This window comes from Phascolarctos cinereus, unplaced genomic scaffold (genome assembly GCF_003287225.1).
Source record: "Phascolarctos cinereus isolate Bilbo 61053 unplaced genomic scaffold, phaCin_HiC Scaffold_4;HRSCAF=312, whole genome shotgun sequence".
NCBI lineage: Eukaryota > Metazoa > Chordata > Mammalia > Diprotodontia > Phascolarctidae > Phascolarctos > Phascolarctos cinereus.
In genome coordinates this window covers 119,074,779-119,102,764 of record NW_027555847.1, presented here as the reverse complement: position 1 = coordinate 119,102,764, position 27,986 = coordinate 119,074,779, and the positions used below count along the sequence as shown (strand labels likewise).

Here is a 27,986-nt window from a genome sequence, read left to right as displayed (position 1 = left end):
GATTTGCAGGTTCACGTACAATCATCTTTTTTATTATACTATGTTATGGAAAATGCTTGTTTTATTCCACAAATTAAAAATTAATTTTTTTAAAAAAAATTTTTTTAAATTAAAATTTTAAAAAGTAGCAAATAAAACCATCAGCCCCCATGAAGTGGCTTAGTATAGAACAGAAATAAATTTGGAATTAGAGGACTTGAGTTTGATTCCCCATTTTACTTACTATGTAGCTTCTAACTTCTCAAATGACTCAAGTAGGGGGTGAAGGCGGAAGAGAAGAAAAAGAGCCACCTCCCAGATCCCATTCTTTTCCCTCTGCCACCTCCTCTCAAAAGTCTCAGAGTATGCTTTCTCGCCATCCTCTCAGGTGAGGACCTCATATATCAAAGAAGAAAATTAATATAATTTGCTAAAAGTTTCCTCTTCTCTCTTCCTCCTTATCTCATATCACTCAGTTGCCTTCTCTCCTTGCCAAATCCAACCACTCTAACATGCACTCCTGATTCCATCACCTCCCACTTTCTTTAGCACACTGTCTCTATTAAACAACTCAATCTCTCAAATTTTTGATTTCTCCCTTTCTATTAACTCCTATACTGCCTATAAACATGCACAGGAACTATATGAACACAAGTACAAAATACTCCATACAAATAAAGACAAATCTAAGTAACTGGAGAAATATCAACGGCGCATGGGTAGGCTGAGCCAATATAATAAAAATGACAATACCATTTAAATTACTTATTCAGTGCTATACCAATCAAACTACCAAATAATTATTTTATAGAGCTAAAAAAAATAACAAACTTCATCCAGAGAAACAAAAAGTCTGGAATATCAAGGGAATCAATGAAAAAAACTGTGAGGAAGGGGGCCTAGCAGTACTAGATCTTAAACTATACTATAAAGCTGAAATTATCAAAACAATCTGGTACTGGGTAAGAAATACACTTAACAATTGGACAGATCAGGTACACAATGTACTGAAGCAAATGAACACAGTAACCTAACATTGAATAAATCCCAAAATCCTACATATTGGGAGATGGATTTACTACTTGGGAAAAACTGTTGGGAAAACTGTAGTCAATGTAGTCAGTCAATAAACATTTATTAAGTATCTACTGTGTGCTAGGTGCACATTCCAATCTGACAGAATCTAGGCACAGATCAACATCTCATGCCATATACCAATACAAACTCAAAATGGCTACATAAATGGTGACATAAGCAAATTAGTGGAGCATGGAAGAAACTACCTGTCAGATCTGAATAGGAGAAATGCTAATGACCAAAAAAGAGACAGGGAGGTTCAAAGGAAGTAAAATAAGTAATTTTGATTACATAAATTTTTTTGCACAAATAAAACCAACAGAACTAAAATCAGAAGAAACATAAAAAATTGGGGAAAAACACTTTGCAGCAAGTTCCTGTGATAAAGACCTCATTTCGAAAGAGCTATTCCCCAATTGATAAATGGTCAAAGAATATGAATTGGCAATTTTCAGAGGAAGAAATCAAAGCTATCAACGGCCATATTTTTTAAATGCTTCACTAATATAGAAATGCAATTTAAAACAACTCTGAGACACCACCTCAAACTGGCTCTTTTGACAAAAAAATGAAAATGACATGTTGGAGCTGATGTGGGAAAATAGGCATACTAAGTTACTATTGGTGACCTGTGAACTAGTGTAACCATTCTGGAAAGCAATTTGGGATTATGCTCAAAAAGCTACTGAACTGTACATACCCTCTGACCCAGTGATACTGCTACCAGGTCTATAGTCCAAAGACGTCAAAGAAAGAGGAAAAGGACTCATATATAAAAATATTTATAGCAGCTCTAGTAGCAGCAAAGAATTGGAAACTAAGGGGATACCCATCATTTGTGGAATGGCTAAACAAGTGATGGCACAGGAATGCTATGGCATGCAACTGTGCAATAATCAACTTTAAAAGACTTAGTAACTCTGATCTATTGATCAATGGCCATACAAAATTCCAAAGGACTAGGGATAAAACATGCTATCTACCTCCAGATAGATAAATGGTAGATTCAGAGTGCAGAATGAAGTATGTTTTCTTCCATTTCTTACTTTTTACTGATTTTTTTCCCCTTGGAGGGGCAGTGTGTGGGGTGAAGGAACATGGCTAATGTAGAAATTTGTTTCACATGACTACACATTTCCACTATACTACTTTCACATTTCTTGCTTTCTCAATGTGTGAGGGGGGAAGTAGAAAATTTAGAAGTGAAAATACAATAAAATTTAAAAAAAAAAAGAGTGAGATGAATAGAACCAGGAGAACAATTTATATAAGGACAACAGCAATGGAAAGAAAAACAACTTTGAAAGACTTAAGAACTTTCAAAGCAGCAAACAATCATGTTCCATGAAAATACATGATGAAAATGTTACCTACCTCCTGACAGAAAAGGTATTGGCACAAGATGCAGGGACATACACTTTTGGACACTGGCATTACGTGGATTTGTTTTGCTTGACTATGCTTATTTCTCACAAATCCAACAGTTTCCTCTTCCTTCTCTTAGTTAATGGAGGGGGCAGGGTCAAGGAAAGAGAGCTAAGTTAGAAACGTGATTTTAAAAAAAGGAGGAAACTGAAACTTTTTAAAAAATGTTCAGATGAGAAGGAAGCACAGACAAATAGGACACTTTTGAAAGTAACGTGTAATTCAATCAACACTTATTAAGTGCCTGCGTGCCAGGCACTGTGCTAAGAGCTGAGGACAGAAAAAGGGGCGAAAGACAGTCCATGCCCTCACGGAGCTAATGAGGGAAAACAACATGCAAATGTGTATATAATATATATGTATCAAGAAAAGCAAACTATATGCAGGATAAATAGGAACTAATTAACCCAGGGAAGGTGCTAGAATTAAGAGGGGCTGGGGAAGGTTTCTAATAAAAGGACTTTTAGTTGAGCCTTAAAGAAAGCCAGGGAGGTAATTGTATCAGAGGAAGGAGAGCATTCCAGGTATAGGCAATAGCCAGAGAAAATGCCTCGAGTGGAGAGTGGAGCTAAGATAGCTAAGTAAAAGCCGTGACCTGCTTGAGTTCTCTCCCAAACCTTTCCAAATACCTGTAAAAAAATGGCTCTAAAGAAATTCTAGAGCAGCAGAACCCACAAAAAGACAGTGAAACAAATTTCCAGCCCAAGACAAACTGGATGGTTGATTGGAAAGGTCTGTTGCACCAGGTTGGGAGACAAGCGCAGTTCAGTATGGGTGCACAAAGACCAAGCCTCAGCAAACGTGGAGCAGGCTTCAAGAGACTGAATCACGGGCAGCTATAGTGATTTCCAGACTTCTCAACCCACAAACACCAAAGACAACTTAGAAGGTCAGTAGGAAAGATATGTTGGACTAGTGGTGAGAGAGAAGCTTGGTCCCAGCCTCAGTCCTGGTGTAGCCCTGGGGTGGCTGCTGCTTCCAGTTCTTTTGGCCCACAGACTGAGGGGGAATCAAGTGGCTGATCAGAGAGGGACTGCAAGGATCTCTTTGCTGGTGCTGAAGCAGGATCCTCTTGATTTGCCCGTGCTTAAATCTGGGTCACAGTTCTGGGCAGTGGTCCTGGGGCAAGGAGAAGTGCTTGCGTGGTGGCGCTTATGATGGTGGTGGAGAAGAAATCCTCCTCACAGTTCCAAGGCAAAAATGAGTGCTTGTGGTCACTCACAGACCAGAGCACAGGACAGGAAAGGAGTAAACACCTTGCCCTTGATTGTACCACCTTGGAAGAACTGAAAATTTACAGTTCCCTAGAATTATCTTTGAAAACAGCTGCACAAACCCCCCGAAGCCTGGGACAGTACATTCTCTACACTGAAAGCAGACCTCTACCTTAACAAAGAGTTTATAACTCAAGTAACTGGCTGAGATCATAAGCAAACCTCGCAAAAAAAAAAAAAGTCAGACCACAGAATCTTACTTTGGTGACAAAGAAGATCAAAACATACAACCAGAAGATGACAACAAAATTAAAGCTCTTACATCCAAAACCTCCAAAAAAATATGAATCAGTCCCAGGCCGTGGAAGAGCTCAAAAAGGATTTTGAGAAGCAAGTAAGAGAAGTAGAGGAAAAACTGGGAAGAGAAATGAGAGTGATGCAAGAAAATCATGAAAAACAAGTCAACAGCTTGCTAAAGAAGACCCCCCAAAAAAAATACTGAAGAAAATAACACCTTAAAAAACAGCCTAACCCAAATGTCAAAAGAGGTCCAAAAAGCCAATGAGGAAAAGAATGACTTTAAAAGCAGAATTGGCTAAATGGAAAAGGAAGTCCAAAAGCTCACTGAAGAAAATACTTCCTTAAAAATTAGAATGGAGCAACTGGAAGCTAGTGACTTTATGAGAAATTAAGACATTGTAAAACAAAACCAAAAGAATGAAAAATAGAAGACAATGTGAAATATCTCATTGGAAAAACAAGTGACCTAGAAAACAGATCCAGGAGAATTTTAAAATTACTGAACTACCTAAAAGCCATAATCAAAAAAAGGGCCTAGACATCATCGTCTTTCAAGAAATTATCAAGGAAAATTGCCTTGATATTCTAGAACCAGAGGGTAAAATAGAAACGGAAAGAATCCACTGATCACCTCCTGAAAGAGATCTCCAAAGGAAAACTCCTAAAGTTCCCAGGTCAAGGAGAAAATATTACAAGCAGCCAGAAAGAAATAATTCAAGTATTGTGGAAACACAATCAGTTTAACACAAGATAGCAGCTTCTACATTAAGGGTATGGAGAGCTTGGAATATAATATTCCAGAGGGCAAAAGAGATAGGATTACAATCAAGAATCACCTACCCAGCAAAACTGAGTATAATCCTTCAGAGAAAAAAATGGACATTCAGTGAAATAGAGGACTTTCAAGCATTTTTGATGAAAAGACCAGAGCTGAATAGAAAAATCTGACTTTCAAATACAAGATTGAAGAGAAGCATGAAAAGATAAACGGAAAAGAGAAATCATAAGGGACTTATTAAAGTTGAACTGTTTACGTTCCTGCATAGAAAGGTGATATTTGTAACTCATGAGACCTTTGTCAGTATTAGGGTAGCTGGAGGGAAAAAAATATATGTGTGTGTGTGTGTACATACACACATAGAAAGATAGATAGATAGACAGAGGGCACAGGGTGAGCTGAAGATAAAGGAGTGATATCTAAAAAATAAAATCAAGGGGTGAGAGAGAATTATACTGGGAGAAGGAAAAAGGAAGAGGTAGAACAGAGTAAATTATCTCACATAAAACAGACAAGAAAAAGCTTTTACAGCAGAGGGGAAGTGGGGGAAAGTGAGAGGGAATGAGTGAATCTTATTCTCTTTGGATTTAGCTATAGGAGGGAATAACACACACACTCAACTGGGTATGGAAATCTATCTTACTCTATCGGAAAATAAGGGGAAGGGGATAAGAGAGAGGGAGGATGATAGAAGGGAGGGCAGATTGGGGGAAGGAGTAATGAGAAGCAAACACCACTATTTCAATTTTTTAATTAATTTATTTTTAATTTTCAACATTCACTTCCACAAGATTTTGAGTTCCAAATTTTCTCCCCATCTCGTCCCTCCTCCCACCCCAAGATGGAGTGCATTCTGAATATCCCTTCTCCTAATGTGCCCTCCCTTCTATCTGCCCCCCTTCTCTTAACCCCTTCCCCTTCTATTTTCCTATAGGGCAGGGCAGGATAGATTTTTATATCCCACTGCCTAGATATCTTATTTCCCAGTTGCATGTGAAAACAATTTTTAACATGTTTTTAAAACTTTGGGTTCCAATTTTCTCTCTCCCTCCCTCCCCACCCACTCTCATTGAGAAGGCAGGCAACTTGATACAAGTTTGTCATGCAAAACACTTCCACAGTAGTCATGTTGAGAAGCAAACACTTGTGAGGAGAGATAGGGGTCAAAAGAGAGAACAGAATAAACTGGGGGGGGGGGGTGGCTAGGATAGGATGAAGGGAAATATTAGTTTTTCACAACATGACTACTATGGAAGTGTTTTGCATGACTACACATGTATAACCTATACTGAGTTGCATGTCTTCTCAATGAGGGTGGGTGAGGAGGGAGGAACGGAGAGAATTTGGAGCTGAAAGCTTTAAAAACAAATGTTAGAAATAAGATATGCGGGCAATGGGGTATAGAAGCCTATCCTGCCCTACAGGAAAATAGAAGGGGAAGGGGATAAGGGAAGGAGGGGGTGATAGAAGGGAGGGTAGATTAGGGGAAGGGACTTCAGAATGCAAGCCATCTTGAGGTGGGGGGAGGGTCGAGGTAGGCAGAAAAACTAGAACTCAAAATCTTGTGGAAGTGAATCTGAAAACTAAAAATAAATAAATTTAAAAAAATTTTTTTAAGTGCCTGGAGTAGAGTGAGGGAGTGTCTTGTTTTTGGAACAGCCAGGAGCCTAGTGTCACTGGATCAAAGAGTACATGTAGGGTAGTAAAGTATAAGAAGACTGGAAATGTAGGAGGGGACTAGGTTATAAAGGGCTTTGAATGCCATACAGATCATTTTGTATTTGCTCCTGGAGACCACAGAAAGACACTGGAGTTTATTGAATAGGTGGGAAATACAGTTGGATTTGTGCTTTTGGAAAATCATTTTAGTGGCTGAATGGAAGATGGATTGGAGTGGAGAAGAGACTTGAGGGACGCAAACTGAACAGCCGGCTATTACAATAGTCCAGGTGTGTGGTGACGAGGGTCTGAGCCAGGGTGGCAGTAGTGTTAGAGAAAAGAAGGGGGCGTATTTGAAAGATGCTGCAGAGGTAAAATAGATAGGCCTTTGCAACAGCCTGGATATGGAGGGTGACAGATAGTGAGGAATCCAGGATGATGCCTAGGTTTTGCAAGCCTGACTGGAAGCATGGTGTTTACTCTACAGTAACAGAGAAGGAAGGGGAGGGGGAGGGTTTAGGAGGAAAGATAATGAGTTCTGTTTTGGACAACATGAGTTTAAGATATCTACAGGACATCCAGTTCAAGATGTCTGAAAGGCAACTGGAGACATGAGACTGGTGGCCAACAGAATTTGTGTCAGGATAGGTAGACTTGAGTCATCAGCATATAGATGGTAATCAAACCCAAGGGAAGTGATGATATCACCAAGTGAAGTAGTATAGGAGAAAAGAAAAGGATCCAGGCAATAGTATAAAATGGAAATTTACCATTTCATATAAAATACTATTTTTGTGCTTCTGCTTTATGTACGGAAATGGGTTTTTTTTTAAATTTTTGGAATTAAAGTCAGAATTTTAAAATTAGATTAAGAAAATATAATTGCTTATTGACTGACTTATAGACTAACCTTAAAGGAAAAGCCATTATAGCTACAGCTACAGGCCAAGGCCAAATCCAGACACAAGTCTAGCCAACTAGCACTGTCATGTGCCCATCTCTCAACCCCCTACTCCAACATCCTGTTCCCCAGATACCCCAGAGGAGAAACAGAACTGAATCATTCCTCTCCCTACCAGTTTTCATCAATTTTCAGCCTATAGGAGTACACATACCTGTAGCTCCAATCTCTCATTTTCTCATCTTTGTCTTCCTCAACCCTACTCCATCCCCTTCTAACTCTTCCCTCGAAAATTCCTGTTCCACTATGCCAAAAGGGCAATCAAACTGTGCATACCCTTTGATCCTGCAATACCACTACTAGGTCTGTATCCCAAAGAGATCATAAAAAGGAAAAAGACCTACATGTACAAAAACATTTATAATAGCTTTTTTTTGGTGGTGGCAAAGAACTAGAAATTGGGGGAATACCCATCAAATGGAGAATGGCTGAACAAACTGTGGTATATGATTGTGATGGAATACTATTTGACGAGCAGGATACTCTCAGAAAATCCTGGAAAGACTTACATGGGTTGATGCAAAGTGAAATGTACTGTATACAAAGTAACAGCAATATTGTAAGATGATCAGCTGTGAATGACTTAGCTATTCTCAGCAACATAATGATCCAAGATAACACTGAAGGACTTACAATGAAAAATGCTATCTATCCCCAGAGAAAGAACTGATGGTGTCTGAATACAGATTAAAAAAATGCTTTTTTAACTTTATTTTTCTTGAGTTTTCTTTTTTGTTTTCTTTTACAACATGACAAATAGGGAAATGTTTTACATGACTACACATGTATAACCTATATCAAACTGCTTGTTTTCTCGATGGGGTGGGGGTGGTGGGGGAAGGGAGGGAGGAAGGGAGAGAATTTAGAACTCAAAGTTTTAAAAACGAATGTTAAAAATTGGTTTTATATGTAATTGGGGGAAAAATAAAATACTAAATAACATAAAAAAAACAAAACTTGTCTTCTTCTGCATCCTCTTCTAGTCATAGAAAATTAAAGTGGTCCTTGGGGAGCCAAGATGGAGGAGTGAAAAGGCAGTCGCTCTCACTCTCCCCTATCAACCTCTGAAAACCCAGAAAATATCAGCCCAGAAAAAAAAAATACCTGTAACACCTGAACTAGAAGAAAGACAAGGAGCAGCAGTGCAGTAGCCCAGCAAACGGGTCTCCTAGTGCCTCAGCAAAACAAGGGGCCCCAGGCAGATAAGTACCCTGCGGCATTTATCTGAAAGGAGGTGAAGAAAACAACCTAAAGGCTTCCTAAAGCCCCGGTCTTGCTGATTCCAACCCAACACCAGGTGAGCTGTAGGAGCCCTGAAGCCCCCAATTGTGAAGAGATCCTGAAGCCCAGGTGGTAGAGCAGGCAAACACCAACACCTGGATCTCTGAGTGCCTCAGTGAGGGTGGGGGGAACCGGTGGAAACCAGCTCAGAAAACCACTAGGAGTCTCCGCAATCCACCGCAAAGGAATCTCCAGGTGCATTAGCAGAAACGAGGGAGACAACACTGCACGGGGCCCCAGGCAAATAAACATCCTGCAGCAGCCATCTAAAAGGAGTGGAAGAAAGCTAAAGGAAAGGAAAAGCAGGCAACCTAGAATTGCCTGAAAGTTCCAGCCTTGCTGATTCCAGCCCAACACAAGGTAAGCTGCCAGAAACCTACAGCCTCCAATTCCCAGCATAAGAGGCCCCAGAACGCAAAGCCAGTGACCAAGACCTAGGCTCCCAACACAAGAAGCTTGGGTCAGTACCCTCTGTGCCCCAGCAGGAGAGCTCAATCTCTTTAAAGGCCAGGGAATAAAGAAACACCATGAGTAAAAAGAAACGTACCATAGATTCATATTATGAGAAGAGTGAAGATCAAGACAGAAATTCTGAAGAGGACAACATTGTCAACAAACCCACATCTGCAAAAAAAAGGGAATATGAACTGGTCTGAAGCCCAAAAAGCCTTCTTAGAAGAGCTCAAGAAGGATTTTAATAGTCAAATGAGAGAGGTAAAAGAGTCCTTCAAAAATACAATTGGCCAGTTGGAAAAAAAATACACTGAAGAAAACAAGTCCCTAAAAAACACAATTGGCCAATTGAAGAAGGAAGGACAAAAACTAACAGAAGAGTACACTGAAGAAAACAAGTCCCTAAAAAACACAATTGGCCAGTTGAAGAAGGAAGTACAAAAACTAACAGAAGAAAACAATCTGTTAAAAACTAGAATTGGACAAATGGAAACTAATGTCTCTATGAGAGAGCAAGACTCAGTCAAACAGAAACAAAAAATGAAAAAAAATATGAAAATGTAAAATACCTCATCAGTAAAACAACCGACCTGGAAAATCGACTCAGGGAGACAATTTAAAAATTATTGGACTACCTGAAAATCATGATGAAAAAAAGAGCCTGGACAGTATCTTTCAGGAAATCATAAAGGAAAACTGCCCAGAAGTCCTAGAACCAGAAGGGAAAATAACCATAGAAAGAATCCACCAATCACCACCTGAAAGAGATCCCAAATTGACAACACCAAGAAATATAATAGCAAAATTCCAAAATTACCAGATGAAAGAGAAGGTGCTGCAAGCAGCCAGAAAGAAAGAATTTAAATATCATGGAACCACAGTCAGGATTACACAGGACCTTGCAGCTTCTACATTAAAAGACCGCAGGGCATGGAACATGATATTCCTAAGGCAAAGGAGCTTGGAATGCAGCCAAGGATCAATTACCCAGCAAAAATGAGCATCATTTTTCAAGGGAGGAGGTGGATATTCAACGAAATAGGAGACTTCCAAACTTTCCTGATAAAAAGACCAGAGCTCAAAAAAATTTGATCTTCAAGTACAGGACTCAAGAAGGACTTAAAAAGGTAAATGGGACAGAAGGATACAATATGTTGTTAATGGGGGGAGGTGTTTAAACCCCTACAAGGGAATATGAGACTTGCAACCCTTGAGAACTAGTTATTACACCTTATGTATACTAAAGGATATACATAAAGAGGGTGGATATTAGTTGACTTTGATGTAATGCTAAAAAAAAAAATCTAATCAAGTGGGTTAAATGGATCCAAATAAGTGGATCAATCTAATCTTAGAAAAGGTACTGAGAAAGGAGGAGGCAGACAAGGGTAAATTACATTACAGGAAAAGACACAAAATCCTATTACAGCAGAGGGAAAGAAGGGGGGAGCATTGTTTGAACCTTACTCTCATCAGATTAGGCTCAAGAAGGGCATAATATAATCAGTTAGGTATAGAAATCTAACTTGCCCTATAGGCAGTAGGAGGGAAAAGGGAAAGAAAAGGGAGGGGAAAGAAAAGGGGGGGGAAAGGGAGGGAAGCAGCAGTAAGACTAAAGGGGAAGAAAAGGGAAAGGGATAATAAAAGGGGAAGGGACTGAAGGAGGTGGTGGTCAAAAGCAAAACACTAGTGAAGGGGGAAAGGAAAAAGGAGAAAGAAAAGCATAAATGGGGGGAAAAGGATGGAGAAAAAGACACAGATAGTAATCATAACTGTGAATGTGAATGGGATGAACTCTCCCATAAAACGGAAACAGATTGCAGAATGGATTAAAAACCATAATCCTACAATATGTTGTTTACAGGAAACACATTTGAAAAAGAGTGACACATACAGGGTAAAGGTAAAAGGCTGGAGCAGAATATATTATGCATCAGCTGAAGTAAAAAAAGCAGGGGTAGCAATCCTGATCTGATAAAGCAAAAGCAAAAATAGATCTAATCAAAAGAGATAAGGAAGGAAACTACATCCTGCTAAAAGGCACCATAGACAATGAAATAATATTACATTAAATTGAAAAGTTTTTGCACAAACAAAGCCAATGCAACTAAGATTAGAAGGAAGGTAGAAAATTGGGAAAGAATTTTTACAACCAGTCTTTCTGATAAAGGCCTCATTTCTAAAATATATAGAGAATTAAGACAAATTTATAAGAACACAAGCCATTCCCCAATTGATAAATGGTCAAAGGATATGAACAGACAGTTCTCAGATGAAGAAATTAAAGCCATCTATAGTCATATGAAAAAATGCTCTAAATCGTTATTGATTAGAGAAATGCAAATCAAAACAACTCTGAGGTACCACATCACACCTATCAGATTGGCCAACATAACAAAACAGGAAAATGATAAATGTTGGAGAGGATGTGGGAAAATTGGAACGCTAATACATTGTTGGTGGAGTTGTGAAATGATCCAACCATTCTGGAGAACAATTTGGAACTATGCCCAAAGGGCTACAAAAATGTGCATACCCTTTGATCCAGCAATAGCACTTCTAGGGCTATATCCCAAAGAGATCAAACAAATGGGAAAAGGACCCACATGTACAAAAATATACATAGCAGCTCTTTTTGTGGTGGCAAAGAATAGAAATTGAGAGAATGCCCATCAATTGGGGAATGGCTGAGCAAGTTGTGGTATATGAATGTAATGGAATACTATTGTGCTATAAGAAATGATGAACAGGCTGATTCCAGAAAAACCTGGGAAGACTTATATGGTCTGATGCTGAGTGAAGTGAGCAGAACCAAGAGGACTTTGTACACAACAGCTGCCACATTATGTGATGACTAATATTGTTAAACAGAACCCTTCTCATCATTACGAGGATCTAAGACATCTCCAGAGGCCACGGGATGGAAAATGCTGTCCACATCCAAAGAAAGAACTATGGAAGTTGAATCACTCTCACTTATGTTTACCATCTGTTGAGTTTTGTTTCATCTTTCTGATGGTTCCTCCTATTGGTTTTAATTTTTACTTACAACTTCACTAATGTGAAAATATGTTTAATGGGTATGCAAATGTAAAGCCTATGTCAGATTGTGCGCCATCTTGGGGAGGGTGGGGGGAGAAAAAGGGAGAAAAATTTTCAACTCAAAAGCATATGGAAAAAAAAATTTAAAAAAAAGAAATAAAGTGGTCCTTCTCTTTGCCAAAGCTAACCCCTGTTCATCTGTGCCTTTGATCCCATCCCTTCCCATGTCCTTTCTGTCATGTTCAATCTCTCCCCTCTGTCTGCCAACATATTCAGATCTCCTCCATCTTAAAAAACAAATACACAAAGATACTTAGGATATGATAGCAATAAATCTTCACTCTGCCACCTCCTAAAGCTATAATTTTATATACTCTCTCCTTTACTGCGAAACTTGAGAGTATGTTGTATTCACTGCATCTGCTTATTTACCACCTCAATACTTTTAATCTAGGTTTTATTTTACCATTCTTGGCACTAGTCTCTCCCAACATGACCAATAACTTCTAGACAAATAGAACTGCTTCTTCCTTGTCTTCTTTCTATTCTGTAATCATTACTTAAGTCCCTACTGTGACCTTATACTAGGTTTGAGTAATACAAAGACAAAGTGAAAAAAAAAAAACCCTCCTGCCTTCAAGGAGCTTATAAATTCCCAAAGGAGATAAGGGGAGGGATACAATATTTGATAAGCAAATACAAGATAATTTGAAGAGTAAAGGAGCATGAATTTGTGGAACCAGGAATGAATGAACCTTGAAGAGGATCCTAAAGAGTCAAAAGTGAGAAGTCAAAGCAAGGTTCATCAGAGGCCCAGAGAACAGCCTGTGTAAAGGCACACAGAGAGTAAACAGAATTCTAAATTTAGGTAAAAGCAGGTAGAGGTCACTTTGGCTTTGAAACACAGAGTATGAAGCAGAATAACATGAAATAAGTGTGAAAGGATAGGCTTGAGTCAGAGTACTAAAGGTTTCAAATACCAAACAAAGGAGCTTGCATCTTATCCTAGTGACGAAAGGAAATATGAGAGATCTGTGCCTTTGGAAGATTTTTTTGGCAGTTGTGTGGAGGACGACCTATAGTGAAGAGAAACTAAAAGTTCCAAGTCCCAGTAAGACAGTGTTCATGAGTACAGAGAAAGGCATTAATTAATTCAAGAGATACTGGGGAGGAAGAACTGTTAAGAAATGTCAATTGACTGGATATGAGATATGGGGGTAATAAAGAAGAAAGAAGAGTAAGGGAGGTTACAAACCTTGGTGACTGCAAGGATGTGTGGTTCCCTCAAAAGAAACAGGGAAGTTGGGAGGGGGAGCACTTTTAGGGAAGAAAATAATTAGATATGTTCATCTCCCTGCTGGAGATGCCTAACAATTTGTCAATCAAAAGGCATTAAGCATCTACCTCAGAGATATTTTGCTAAATTCTGAATACAAATAGGCAAAACATTCCCTGCCTTGAAGGAATTTATGGTCTATTGGGGTAGACAACATATACATGAATATGCACAAAATAAATGCAAAACAATTGCAAGGTAATTTTGGTGGGAAAGGCACTAATAGCTACGGGCATCAAGAAGGTTTCATGCAGAAAGTGGGACCTGATCTGAGTCTTGGAGGAAAATAGGGATTTTAAGAGTCACAGGTATTGAATAGGAAGTTGCAAATATGGAGATGAAGATGAAATATTATGTATAAAAATAGAAAAAATCTAGTTTGGCTGGACTGTAGCGTGTGTAGAGTGATGTATAATAAAACTGGAAAGGGTAACTGGGAGCAGACATAAAAGGCTGGTTTGGCTGGAATGTAGAATGTGTGAAGAAAGTAAGGAATAATAAAACTGGAAAGGGAGTCTGGGGCCAAGTTGTAAAGAGAATGTCTGAAACCAGATTTGAATTCAGGTCTTCCTGACTCTAGGTCCAGCAGTGAGACACCTCACCAATCTGCCGAATGAATGTTCAAAATGATGATCCTGCATCTAACTGATCATAAGAGATCAAATTACGACCATTCATTACTATACTACATTTTCAACAAAAATTTAAAAAAGAAATTGTATACTGTAATTAATCATGAGCTAACCAAAATTTGACAGGAAGAAGAGAGTCTGGACTGCCTTTGGGAAATTATTCAGTGCCTTTAATAACTCTAACGGTTTCCTTAACACAAAGGCCCATCTTTTTACAATAATTTATTTCTGGAGAAAAATGTTCGTAAATCCATGAATACCAGAGTCTCCAAAAACTTAAAGTTGAGGGTCACCTAGAGAGCAATGAAGAGGAATATGGTGGGCACGAGTTCATACATCACATCACCAAATGTGTAAGAGATGCAAAGAGAAGGATGTTATCAAAGAAACTGAAGACCAGAGAAGGTGGGCTCCTGGTGAAGTAGTGAGCATGAGATAGAATTAATGGACAGTCTGCATGCTCTATTGAAATCCAGAACAATAGAGAGGTCCCCAGGAGGCTTTCTGGGTGTTCTGTAGAGAATCTGTGGGAATGTATGAGTGGACTGTGCTCTCTATCACTAGACTTACTTTGATGAGATCAAAAATCCACCAAAATATGAAAGTAACACCCAAAAATAAAATCAGCTTTAATGACCCACTCCCCATGGATTCTAGTCAACCAAAACTTTATAGTTTATATATAACATTATGGTATAGAGGAAGCTAGGTGGCACAGTGGATAGGACACTGGACTTGGAGTCAGGAAGACCTGAGCTCAAATATGATGCTGGGCAAGTAACTCAACCCCTGTCTGCCTTGGTTTCCTCAGCTATAAAATAGAAGTAACAGTACCTATCTCTCAGGACTGTTCTGAGAATCAAGTGTAAAGCATTTAGTATAGTGCCTGGCAATAGTAGCCACTATAAAAATGTTATTCCCTTCCCTTAGCTATATGAACCTAAATTTCTAAAACAGATAAATTAGGGAGTGTTATTCACTTTACAAAGTATTTTTCACTAATACATCAACCCTTCACTAATAAAGCAATCCTCCCTTAATAAAAAAATAATTAAGTTTATAAAAATTTCATCTATATACATTTTTCAGAAGGTAAATACCTTCTGGTATTGACAATTTTTTGAGAAATATGGAGGTTAGTTGGTACAGACCTGTGATTATATCAATGTAATGTATGTGAGAAAACTTCTGGCAACGCAGATCAGCAATAGTTCTGCAACTCACTGTCTCAGAGAACTGCCTGGCCCACTGAAAGGTTAAATGATTGGCCAAGGTAGCATAGCAATTATTTATCAGAGACAGAGCTTAAAACCAAAAGCATTCCTGACTCTAAATGGTTTCTTTAACACTTGAAGTTTGGAGGAAAGTTATAAAATGCTAAAAGAATGAAAAATTTCCATATATGCTTACGAAACTTACATGTTTCCCTTAAATATGCCACAGCATCAAAAAGGGGAAAATGCATGATTCTTCATATAGCAATTTTATCTCATAACACTTAATGAGATAGTATTTGTAAAGCACTTAGCACAGTGCCCAGCAATGGTAGGCACTATAAAAATGTTATTCCCTTCCCTTAACTATATGAATCTAAATTTCTAAAACAAGATAAATTAGGGAGTTATTACTAAAATTACTAAACTACTGAAATAAACCATAGCTTTCATAATCAATGTTAATTCATCCTTTAAAGATAAAGCCTTCTACTGCTTTTCTCAGATTCCTATATTTGGACAAGTTAGTGTTCCTGAAAACTTAAAAAAAAAATTTATCAGCAACATTTGAGTGACAGTAAATTCCAAAGTGCTCAAAACATTAATATGTAAGAATGACTTGCAGGTTTTCTACAAATCAGAAAATTGTTTTCTTTGTATTAAAATTGTCAAATTATTTGAAAACTTAGGGAAAAAAATGGCTCAAAGAAATTCTTCCCTTGGCTATCAGAAAGATAAAAATAAATTCTTGCTGAGAAGAGTCTGAAAGTTTAGCTGTAAACTCTTCAAAAAACAAAGTCTGATTCACAGCTACGTGAACAAGATAAAATTTATAAAACACCTTTTAATAACATAAGCAGCTCCCTGTGGCATCAACAGGAGTTCTTTAAATATACTGAAATCAAGGAAATTTATTTCCCTGGAAGTCAGGAAATGTTACTTTTAGTCTCAATCCTGTCATGACTAGAGTGGTCTTGCTTTTCACTTCCTTATCTACATAGACCAGGAAAACTCTAGAGACCCTAACAGCTCTAAAATTCTGTGTTAAAGCTATGCAAATAGTGCAAAATTGTTCCTTTTGGAAACACAAGCTAGAAAGCCTGATAACATTCTGAAATTCAGTTAGTCTACAATTTGGTTTTTTTCAGTTGAAATACAATGATTTTGAAATTTTAGATGCTCTATTTCTATATAAACTTCTTTGTGCTGGTCTATTTCAAACATACGTTCCAATGAGAATAAATTTGGGTATAACACTATGATTTGGGCTGAGAACTTTGTTGTGGGTATACATACTATAGAAGTATGTATCTAATTCTTCAAAAAGAGAATCAACTAAAAATTTGAACATATATTCACCTAATAATTTATTTTTCTATTTACCTTTTCTCTTCTTTTGCTCTTAGCTGTTCTTCCTGTCTCAAAACTTGAACCATTATAGACTCAAAAACTCCACTTGTCAAGCCTGCCAAACTTCGAGGTGTAGAACGACGCCTTGTTGATGTACATGCTGCTCCTTTCTCATCCTCTAATCCATAATAACCTCTGGATGTAACTGCTATTGTTGTCTTTTCTCTCAAGTGCCTGGCAAAGAGAAATTAAGTTAGTTCACAAGGACACCTCTAAGGTCAACAAAACTTCATCATCCTCTTTTCCTCATCATACAACTACATATTAAAAATAAAACCCTTTCAAGTTAAGAGCTTAGAAGGAATTCAGTTAAAACATAAATATAGGGTAGGATTCTCATCTTCCCTAAATTCTGCCAGGGTATCACAGATGAAATCCTAGCTCTTTATTTCTGAAATATATTTAAACTTTAAGGTTCAAGTTAGGATGACCTCAACGAAAATTTAGTTTGCTTCAACTTTCTAAAATTAAACAAGACATCATCTCTTCAATAGTCGGAAATATTTTTCAAGTCTATCACATTTCTCAGTGTGTGTACAAACAGATATAAAATTACATACTACACATTACTATCACTAAAACAGGAAAATTCAAAGATAAACTTTTTCAAAGAAATTAAAAGTAAATTAACTAAACTCTACAAACATGTAAAATGTAGCATTACAAATAAAATTATCAGCCTAATTTATAAAAATAAGAGCCAAATGTGAAGAAATAGTCTGACTTCCTCCTACCTCACCATAAATGCCTTGTTGATAGATTTCTAATGGATGCACTGGAACCCTAATCTGATTCTACAAGTAGTCTTATTTACTGACAGTTCCTTTAAAGGGCCAATTTTCAAAAACCTATCCATTATAAAAAATGTTAATTTTATGATAAATTTTAAAGTTAGACTGAATTTATGTCTACGTAACATTTCACTACGAATTAAGCAGGTGTTACTAGCAACTGCAATGTGAGGAAAAACACAATATTTCTGACTGGTAAACTGAAGAATATTAGGAATCTCCCAAAGAAAACATCTTTTTGTTTCTCCCTTAAATAATCCATTCTACTTCATTGATGTATATTATCATTTCTGGAATTTTTTTCTTTTTTTCACTTTATTTTTTCATATATTTTATTTTTTCCAATTACATGTAAAAAATTCTTAACATTCATTTTTAAAGATTAAGTTCCAAATTCTCTCCTTCCCATTGAGAAAGCACGAAATTTGATATAGGTCATACATATACAGTCATGCAAAATATTTCCATATTAGTCATGTTGTAAAAGAAAACAGACTTTAAAAAAAAGTTTAAAAAGTATGCTTCAATCTGCAGTCAGAATCCACCAGTTCTTTCTCAGAGGTGAACAGCATTTTTCATCTCCAGTCCTTCGTAATTGTCTTAAATCACTGTATTCCTGAGAATAGCTAAGTCACATTTGATCACTGTATAATATTGCTTGTTACTATGTACAATGTTGCTCTGGTTTTGCTTACTTCACTTTGCCATCAGTTCATGCAAGCAAGTCTTTCTAAGTTGTTTCTGAAAGTATCCTGCCCATCATTTTTTAAAAAATAGCACAGTAGTATTTTAATCACAATCACATATCACAACTTGTTCAGCCCCAATTAATGGGTATCTCCTTAATTTCCAATTCTTTGCCACCACAAAAAGAGTTGTTATAAATACTTTTGTACATAAAGGTTTCTGGAGTTTTTTCAATGGCCATTTCTGAACTGGCAAAGTCTACGTTCTAAGAGAAGCATTCCAAATGAGTAGAACAAAATTTCCATAATTTAAAACACAAATCATTTTCTTTCCTTCTCATAGAGGCCAATTTGTACAAAATTAATTTTAACTTCACTAAAACAAGATCAGCCCATCTTAGACAACTTCCTTACTCTCATTCACAGTGCTTTACTAGTGAAAAGTTACAGAGGAACTTCATGACAGTAATTTCACCAATAAAAGGGTTTCAAAGCATGTACATTAATGAGCAATGAATTTTCTTTTTTTTTAATTTTAAATTTTAATTTTTAAAAAAATTCTAACATCAACAAACACCAACTAAAATGAGTATTCCCATATATATCACAGAACTGAAAAAGCCTATTACACAGGAAACTAAAAATCTCCAATTTATACAGCTTGCTTTTCTTTTTAAGGATATAACAGATTCAACATGTAACTTAAAACTGTTCTGTTTGTGATTGCTTCTGGTCTTCCTTTTTTTTTTCCTCCATCTAGGAACACAAGCTAGAAACCATGATAAGATTCCAAAATTCATCTATTCAATGCTTTCCTTTCATCTATAAATAAAAATGGTTTGTAAAAAAATCAGGATAATTGAAATGAATTCAAAGAATGTTCCTTTACAGCAAGTTACTGGGCATCTCCAGATTTTTAGGGAATAGCCTATTTTTAAATATATATAATTACAAGATTTTTTAAAGTTTTTCTATCCAGAGATCCAATTTCTACTTTGCCTTAGAATTTCACTCAATCACAGCTTCACAGCTGTGTGATCTTCTCAATTAAGATTTCTAATAAATCAAGTCCTTAATGGTTTTTGTTTTACATTTTTAAAAGATGACTAATGACTCCCTTTCGTTTTTTTTAACAATCCAATTCCTAATTTCTCTCTCCTTCCCTACCCCACCACTGAAAAAAACAAAAAACAAAAATAAAACCTACCTTAAATATGTACAAAGCAAAATAAATTCCTATATTGTACTGATACAAAACATATACATTCTGTAACTTGAGTCCAGAAGTGTCAGAATTACTATGTTAAATTTAATAAATGATTTCTTTAAAAAGCTATTTACAACAGATTCATGGTATCTATACATTCCTATGTTTTTGTTCCTTATATAATAAAGGAATACTCATGTTTGTCAAGTTCATAATAAAAAAAGGAAACTAATGGGAAAAAGGCTTAGAGGAATTCCACATCTGGTAAGAATGCTTCCTAGGCCATTTGAGGCAGGAAAATCAAGAATTAACAGCCAATGCTATTTCCTCACCCATTTTCTAAATTACATATGAGAGTGAAACCAGTACTTTGCCAGATTTAGCCTTAGCCCAAGAACTTTTGCTAATAACTGGGTGCAGTTGGAGGTCTGACTCCTATAAGAGCTGAAAACAGCCACTACAACTATGAACCAGAAACCAGAGACCCTAACTCTGCAGGGAGGAGGTTAAATACCAGCTAAAATTCAGCAGAGCACCTGTAAATAACCAGCAAATGGAAGCATAGAAGAGATAATGTAATAGTTTAGCAGAGGACACCATGAGCCTTCAGCACAGCATGCAATTCCAAGACATTACCAGATCAACAGATGATATAAGCAGTAAACACAGCAGTGTTTAGTGCAGGGAAGAATTCTAGCTTTAAAGCAGTTCTAGGAGTATGAATTTCCAGGCTACAGATGTTCCCTCTCTCACTAATGCTGTGGAAATCTGAGAGAACGGATGGGGGAAGGGGGAGAGGGAGGTTGCAGTGCTATTTTCCATTTCGCTTTATTTCATTTATTTTGCTCTTTTATGAAAGTTAAGTATTAAATTGAAGGTTACTGGTTGTAAATAAAAAAAGGAGTCCAAATAAAGGAGAAACTATTAGAGTAATCAGGGAAACCATCATAGCTGATGCAGCTTAAAAAAAAGGAGTTAGTGACCAAGTATTTAATGTTACAGAGGTCAAGGAGGATGAATGCTAAAAAAAGGTCACTGAATTTGGCAAAGAGAAGGTCAGTGACCATCTTCAAATGAGTAATTTTTAGTTAAGTAACTATAGTCATACAGAAGAACAGCAACTGGTCAAGGACATCCCATACCAACTCATACTAGCCCACACTGTAGGCAACATACTCCCTCTACCTCACTCCCCAGTGACACAGGAGGGAACAGGAAGGAGAGGCACGTGCCTAGCAACAACACTCCTTGGAGACTATGAGCTTCATTATAAGTCTGCCACCTTCTATTACCATGGAACAATCTCCCACCACCTGTTTCTCTCCCTACTCTGAATAATAAATCACTAGCCACACAGAAGCATACTATCATCAACCCTATCCCATCCATGTCCCTCTCCAATCATGCCAATCCCTTCCACTAAGCTCTCCAGGATTCCCATAACATAGTAAACAAATACCCTTTGTTATGGGCTTCTTTTTCTTACACTCCATCTATCAGTCTTCACTGAGACCTGAGGGCACTACATGGTTGGCCCATCCTCTCAAGTGTATGTTGTACCTTCACTCACATCCCACTCCTCAACAAACTGAGGTTCTTATTCTCCCTCTAGAAAGAGGAGTCACAGTACGCCCTGTATACTATTGCCACTTCCACACTCTTCCTTTACCATGAACCAGCAAATTCTCTTCCTTTGAAGTTCACAGTATCAAAATTTTCCATCCAATTTAGTTCACAGTGGTTGTATTCCAACACCCAAGTCATTCTCAGAGGTCAACATCTAGATTACCATCTTCTTACCTCCTGCTCTTATGAGGGTACTTCAATATACTTACTGATGTCTCCATAAACTCCCTGAACTCTCAATTCCTCAGTTTCCTTAAATCCCATAACTTACTCCTTCACTCCACACTCCATTCACACATAAAGATGGTCACACTCTGGATACCACCATCACAAGTGTTCAATTTCCTTAATCAGGAACTCTGACATTCTTCTACTGACAATACTCTCCCCTCCTATCACTCCATCTCTCCCTCATGCCTTCCCCCTCCTGAATCAATTCTTCAGCCATAAAGACCTCCAATCCCTCCACTCTTCAATATTTTCTAAGGCCCTACTCTAAGTTTATTTTCCTCCCTTTCCTATTAGCCAATATGCTGTCCTCGACTCTCAAATCTTTCACTCCTTTATCCTGATACTCATCTCCTGCCAAACCTCAGCCCTGAATTAACTCTCACTTCTTCTGAACCTACTGACATGCTACCGAATGGAGCTGTATCAAGTCCTACAATGATGCTTACTGCACTTATTACAAATTCACATCATCTAACTTCAACTGAGCTCAAGATGTAGGAAGACAATCCCTTTGTTCCCTCTCACTCCTCACAGATACTATTCCAAACCTTCATTTTCCTAAGCCTCTTATGCTTCTCCCTCCTCAACTCTGTCAGCTGAGGATCTTACTCTTACTATAGTGAGAAAATGTATTCAATTTGACATGAGCTCCTTCTTCATCTCAAAAGCCCCTGAAATCACCACTCCCACTTCCTCTAATAATGTGGTGGTCCTTATTCTTGTCAAGGTAAACTACTTCATATGGGCCCTTGATGTGTTTCCTTCTCATCTCCAATAGATTACAACCTCAATCATTCTTCTCCCCTACCCTTCTCATCTTTAATCTCTCTCTTCTGAATCATCAATCTCTCTTTATCTACTAGTTCTTTCCCTAAAGCCTTCAAACATTCTGAAGTCTCTTTCATCCTGAAAAAACCTTCATTAGACCCTACCAGACCTTCAGTCAATTATCCTATATCTTAGACCCCTTTCTCAGCCAAACTCCTGGGAAAAGGCACTCCTTCACCTCCTCTCCTCTCAGTCTTCAACTCTTACTAGCTGGCTTCCAACCTCATCTTTCAACTAAAACTGCTCTCTCCCTTACCAATGATCTCTTAATTAATAAACCAAATGGTCTTGTTTTAAGTCCTCATTCAGAGTGATTTTGTCTCCCTTGTATCTGACATTGCTGACCCCTTCTTCTCCTGTATACTCTCTCCCCTCAGGGTCTTCATGACACTACTTTTCTTGATCTTCTCTCTACCTGTCTGACTCCTCATTCTAAGTTTCATTTGCTAGGTCTCATCCACACCATACTCTCTAAATTAGGGAATTCTTCAAGGCTCTATTCTAGGCCCTCTTCTCTCTCTTAGTGATCTCATTAGGTCCCATGAGTTTAATTATTACCTTAATTACAATGACTCACAGATCTATAACAGACACAGTCTCTCCCCTGAACTTGAAGTATCTCTGGTCATGTATTTTTTTTCTTTTTGGTGAGGCAATAGGGGTTAAGTAACTTTGCCCTGGGTCACACAGCTAGTAAGTGTCAAGTGTCTGAGGCCGGATTTGAACTCAGGTCCTCCTGACTCCAAGACTACAGCTCTATCTACTGTGCTACCTAGATGCACCCTCTGGTCATGTATTTGGACATAACAATGTATTTCAAACAAACTGTGCAATTCAAATTCAACATAACTAAAACTGAACTCATTTTCTTTAGCTCCAATCCAGACCTCTTCCAAATTTCTCCAGTTTTCCATATTTATGAACTCAGCATTACTTATGATCCCTCACTCCCACATATCTAATCAGTTGCCAGAGCTTGCTATTTCAACCTCCACAGTATCTCTCACATCTGACCCCCCACTTCCATAGCTACCGTCCTCATTCAAGACTTTATCAATCTCTCACCTAGATTATTCCCAAAGTATCATAATTGATCTTCCTGCCTTCCAGCTCTCTCTACTCTGGTCCATCCTTCATACTGCTTCAAAAGCGATTTTCCTTAAGCACAGATCTGACCATGTCATTCCTCTACTCAAACTCTAGATTGCTTTATTGCCCTGGGACAAAATAGAACATCATCTTCTACATGAATAGATTACCCTGTATTTATTCTCTGTATATTTATTCTATATACACTCAAATACATACTTGTTGTCTCCCTTGAAACAAACAATATAAGCACCTTGAGAGTAGGAATTGTTTCATTCTTCATAATCTGTATGACCAACATCAAATGCTTGCTTGTTGATTAACTGAGACTTTTATGAAACTATTTTTCAAAGCTTTGGGTAAAGCAATGATTTAATGCCCCAAAGGGAAATTTCAGACTGCTGTATGTTGCAGCTAACTGCCAAAAATGAAAACATTTCACAGTTTCAATTTAATTTTTCTGATTTTAAATTAAATGGAGTTAACTACAAAACTAAATACCTTTTTCTTGATAATACTGATTAGATTTGGATAAGACTAAACTTGTGAGTAAATAAATACCAACCAAGTCAGAAAGGCCCAAGTATACATCTTACCACCACTGAGCCTACTACTTGAAATCATATTTCTACTTACTAATTGCAAACATAGAGATTTTTTTTCTGAGTCACAACTCTCTTCAATTCAAATACTCTCTTTCCTGCCCGGATACTTTAAATCTGTTGCTCTGGGAAGCTAGTGGTCACCTTGGCTTCCTGTTTCTAGAAACATCCCTCACATGTTTCCCATTTGCAGATGTGGTTTTTCAGCACTAAGCTGTGAAGCTAGGGCTTGAAGATACAGGAAAGAGTGAGGTAGCACAAATTATGGGGCAAAAGCAAAGAAAGGAAAGCTCTAACCAGGTAAGGGGAGTAATCCCTGACTATTTGACCATAATACCATTTAAAATAAATAATTATTTTACAACAGCTAGAGTAATGGGTAAAATCAAAAGGGGGTGAGGGACGGGTACGAAGGAAAGAATGAACAACAGTCTTTTTTTTTTGTAATTTTTTTTCCTTTTTAGGCATTTGGGATTAAGTGACTTGCCCAGGGTCACACAGCTAGCAAGTGTCAAGTGTTTGGTCTGAGGCCACATTTGAACTTAGGTTCTCCTGACTTCAGGGTCAGTACTCTATCCACTGCGCCACCTAGCTGCCCCTTGAACAACAGTCTTAAGACCATCCTTGTCTTTTTTCAACTTCCCTCCTTTTTTCTTCACTAGCTGTTTAGGAAGGGAAGCAAAATAGATGTTGGATCAACTACTAAAAAATTCCTATATAATAGGATGCTAGATTTAGGGCTGGAATGGCCCTTAGAAGTTGCTGAGTCCAACCTTTTATTTAAAATATGAGAAAATGGGGACAAAAAGAGGTTAAATGACTTGCCCAGGATCATACGATGTTTGAGGCAGGATTTGAACTCAGGACCTCCTGACTCAAAATCAGGTAACCAATGTGAAAGAATCAGGATTCAGACCCAGGTCCTTTGATTCCCAATCATTCTAGATAATAACTGTCTTTTCACTATACCATGGTACAAATACTTCATTTAAATAGTTCCTTTACAAGTCTACATGTCTGTATTTTATATGTGCCACAGAAGTTCTTTAGCAATGATAATATGGGGGCAGCTAGGTGGTGCAGTGGATTGAGCACCGGCCTTGGATTCAGGAAGATTTGAGTTCAAATCCAGCCTCAGACACATAACACTTACTAGCTGTGTGACCCAGGGCAAGTCACTTAACCCCAATTGCCTAAAAAAAAAAATGATAATAGGATTTGACCCCTACTTCATATCTGAATTGTACATGTTTTGACTTTTGGGGGAGAGAAAGTGGCTAGAAGCAAAAGAGTGAGGACAGGAAAAGGGAACTTTAGAGCATGGTATCTATATGGTGTTAGTATCACTTTGTACAAGGTTCTGAACACAGTATTACAGATAACATAGTCATACTTTTCCCTCTGTAATTCTTGTCCTCATCTTTCTATAATTCTATGGAGGATCAACTCTGTCATGTTCCACATCAAACCTTTCTTGACATCAGCTGCTAATGCCTTCACTCTCAAAACTAACTTGCATTCAATTTGTATATATTATGTATATATGTACGTGCTGTCTCCCCAACATAAGCTCCTTGAAGGTAAGAACTATCATTTTTTTGTCTTTAGATCTGTACCTAGAACATGGCAGACACCTAATAAAGCTTACTGATCCAGAGACCCACCTTTTCCCTATTTTATTGATACAGTCTGTGGCACTTCATGGATACAAGCCACCGTTATTTTCTGAAACCTTACATCCACCATCTGTTCTGCTCTATTCACTTATCATGTTGATTCTGAGATCACGGCTTTCCATGATTGTATGCAGAGAATAAGTGGGATAATATTGGTGTTAAAAGCATAACTGGGACAAGGAGGAGAGGGGAGCAACTTAAGTCCACTGAAAAGACTGCAGTTTTCCAAATACAACCCAGCTACCACTCGTACTTCCAATCAATTCTGGATTCACTTCATTGTTCATCTGCCTTTCCAAGATACATGTGTGTACACACACACACACACACACACACACATACACACACACTCTTGCATAGAGATGATAATTAAACCCATGGGAGTTGATTAGATTACCAAGTGAGAGAGTATGGAAAAAAGAAGTGAAGAGTGCCTAGGAGAGAGGTTGGGTTGCATCTGCAGTTAGGTGGTATAATATAGATAATGAACCAGCAAAAGAGACTAAGAAGTAACACTAAGATAGGTAGAAGGACCAAGAGAGAACAGTGTCTCAAAAGCCCAAAGAAGAGACAACATGTAAGACAAAAGAGTATCAAAAGTATCTAATGCAGCAGAGAGGTGAGGAGAGAAGAGAATCTGTTCCCAATCCTTCAAGCCTAAATAAATTTCCTATATAAAGAAGATCCTAAACAAAGGAAAGGAAGTAGGCTGGGAAATGCTAATAAATGACAATGTTATGCTAAATCTGATCTGTGATAGAGCTGTGATTGTGTCACCCTGAGGAAGCCCTAGTGTGGGAACTCATTCCTACTAGATACAAATCCAGCTATTATTTGGGAGATATGGTAGGTAAGTTCCAGTAGTTGCTTGAGGCACATAGATGTTAAGTGACCTCAATATTCTGGGGGGCTAAAAAAAGAGTGGAATAATGAAGATAGAACTGCCTGTTAAAGGAAAAAAAAGAGTAAATGTGACATGACAATCTCTTGTTAACTTTTTGGACAAGACAGAGAAATGTGGGCATAGCAGCAGCACCATCAGCAGTAGCAACCGCAGTATTAGTTGTTTGTTGTTGGCTGCTGTTAGCTAGTAGATGAGTTAGAAAGCTATTACAATAATTCAGGTGAGATGATGAGGGCCTGGACTAAGGCTCTGCTAGTGGAAATAGGGAGGAAAGATACCGTGTAAACAAAACTTATATGATATGGTAACTGATTGTGTATGGGGAGGTAAAGGAAAGAAGAATCAGATACGACACGTTTCAAGCATGAATGACTGAGATAATGATGGCGTCGTGAACAGAAATAAGGAAAAAAAGAACTTATTTGGGAGGGAAAAACATGTTTAATTTCAGCTATGCTGAAGTTGAAGTGCTGACCAGATACCCAGGTGAAAAGAAACACAAGGCAGTCAGAAACACAAATATAGAGCTTGAGAGAGGTCAGAACTGATGATATGGACTTGGAATTCATCCAGAGTTGAAGCCACAGGAAATGGATAAGATTAGTATATTTTTATAGAAGCAAAGGAAGGAGTATTAAGAAAGGTAAGTAATTTTACTTGGCATAAAGAGGTAAAGAATGAAGAAAACTGTATAAAGGCCATTGGATTTAGTAATTTATCATTTATGACCACTGACAAACCAACATCAATCTAGCAGGGGGTTGGGCCAGAATATTAAGGAATAAGTGGGTATTAAAGAGTTCTCTGCTCCAACTGTTCCTATGTTTATAATGGCCTCCTCCCCCTGCCACTCTTTTGAAATACTACACCATCCTTGACAAAAGTAAAATGTCACTTCCTCCATTAAATTTACCTCATCTTTCCAATTATAAATTACTATCCTTTCCCAAGATCTCCAAACTCACTTTAGACTTCTCTTATATACTTATATTCAATATGGCAGACTGTATCATACTTATATTCGAATCTCCCCCAGTGCTCCACAAATTGCTCTGGCGCTATAAACACTTAATAAATATTTGCTGAATTGAATTTTGTTATTTTTAAGTCTATATCCTAAATGCAATCTATTCAGTTTTACCCAGTCTTTCGTGAAAAATGGGTTCACTTAAAATTAGTTTATAGTTCTAGTACAGAAAAAAGAAGTATCCTCAATATTCCTCACACACTTATGAACTTCATATACTGGTGAACTCTCAGAAACCTCTCAAGTTCTATCTGTTCAGATTTTTATTCAGCTGCAGGTGAAACAAATAACTTTTACCATTTGTCTTTTCTCCAATAAATGGAAGATAAGCACATTTAGCTTATGTCACTTGGTCCTATTAACAAGAGTACTGGAAATACATTTTTGTTTCTAAACCATGTAATATTTTATAAGCTGAGTTTTTAAGTGTGGCAACACCCCATTAGTACAAGGGAAAGCAGAGTATCCTGCTGGGTTTGGGGCATGGAAAGCAATGATTCTAAGCACTTTGAAATTTACCCTTATTAAAAATGGCAAGAATTTAGCTGTCCATTTCTA

At 37.6% G+C, this 27,986-nt stretch overlaps 1 protein-coding gene across 3 annotated transcripts in view; it reads right to left on the bottom strand.

The window, feature by feature from the left end:
- The window catches only part of BRD10 (bromodomain containing 10), an 81,317-nt gene that overhangs the window by 46,318 nt on the left and 7,013 nt on the right, over positions 1–27,986 (bottom strand). For 2 of the 3 annotated variants that reach the window (XM_021006281.2, XM_078152505.1), the window contains exon 2: positions 16,735–16,935. The exons of the other annotated variant lie outside the window; for it this stretch is intronic. In XM_021006281.2, coding sequence (XP_020861940.1) covers positions 16,735–16,935 — 201 coding nt within the window. The remainder of the gene's footprint in view (positions 1–16,734; positions 16,936–27,986) is intronic. 3 annotated transcript variants of the gene reach the window in all.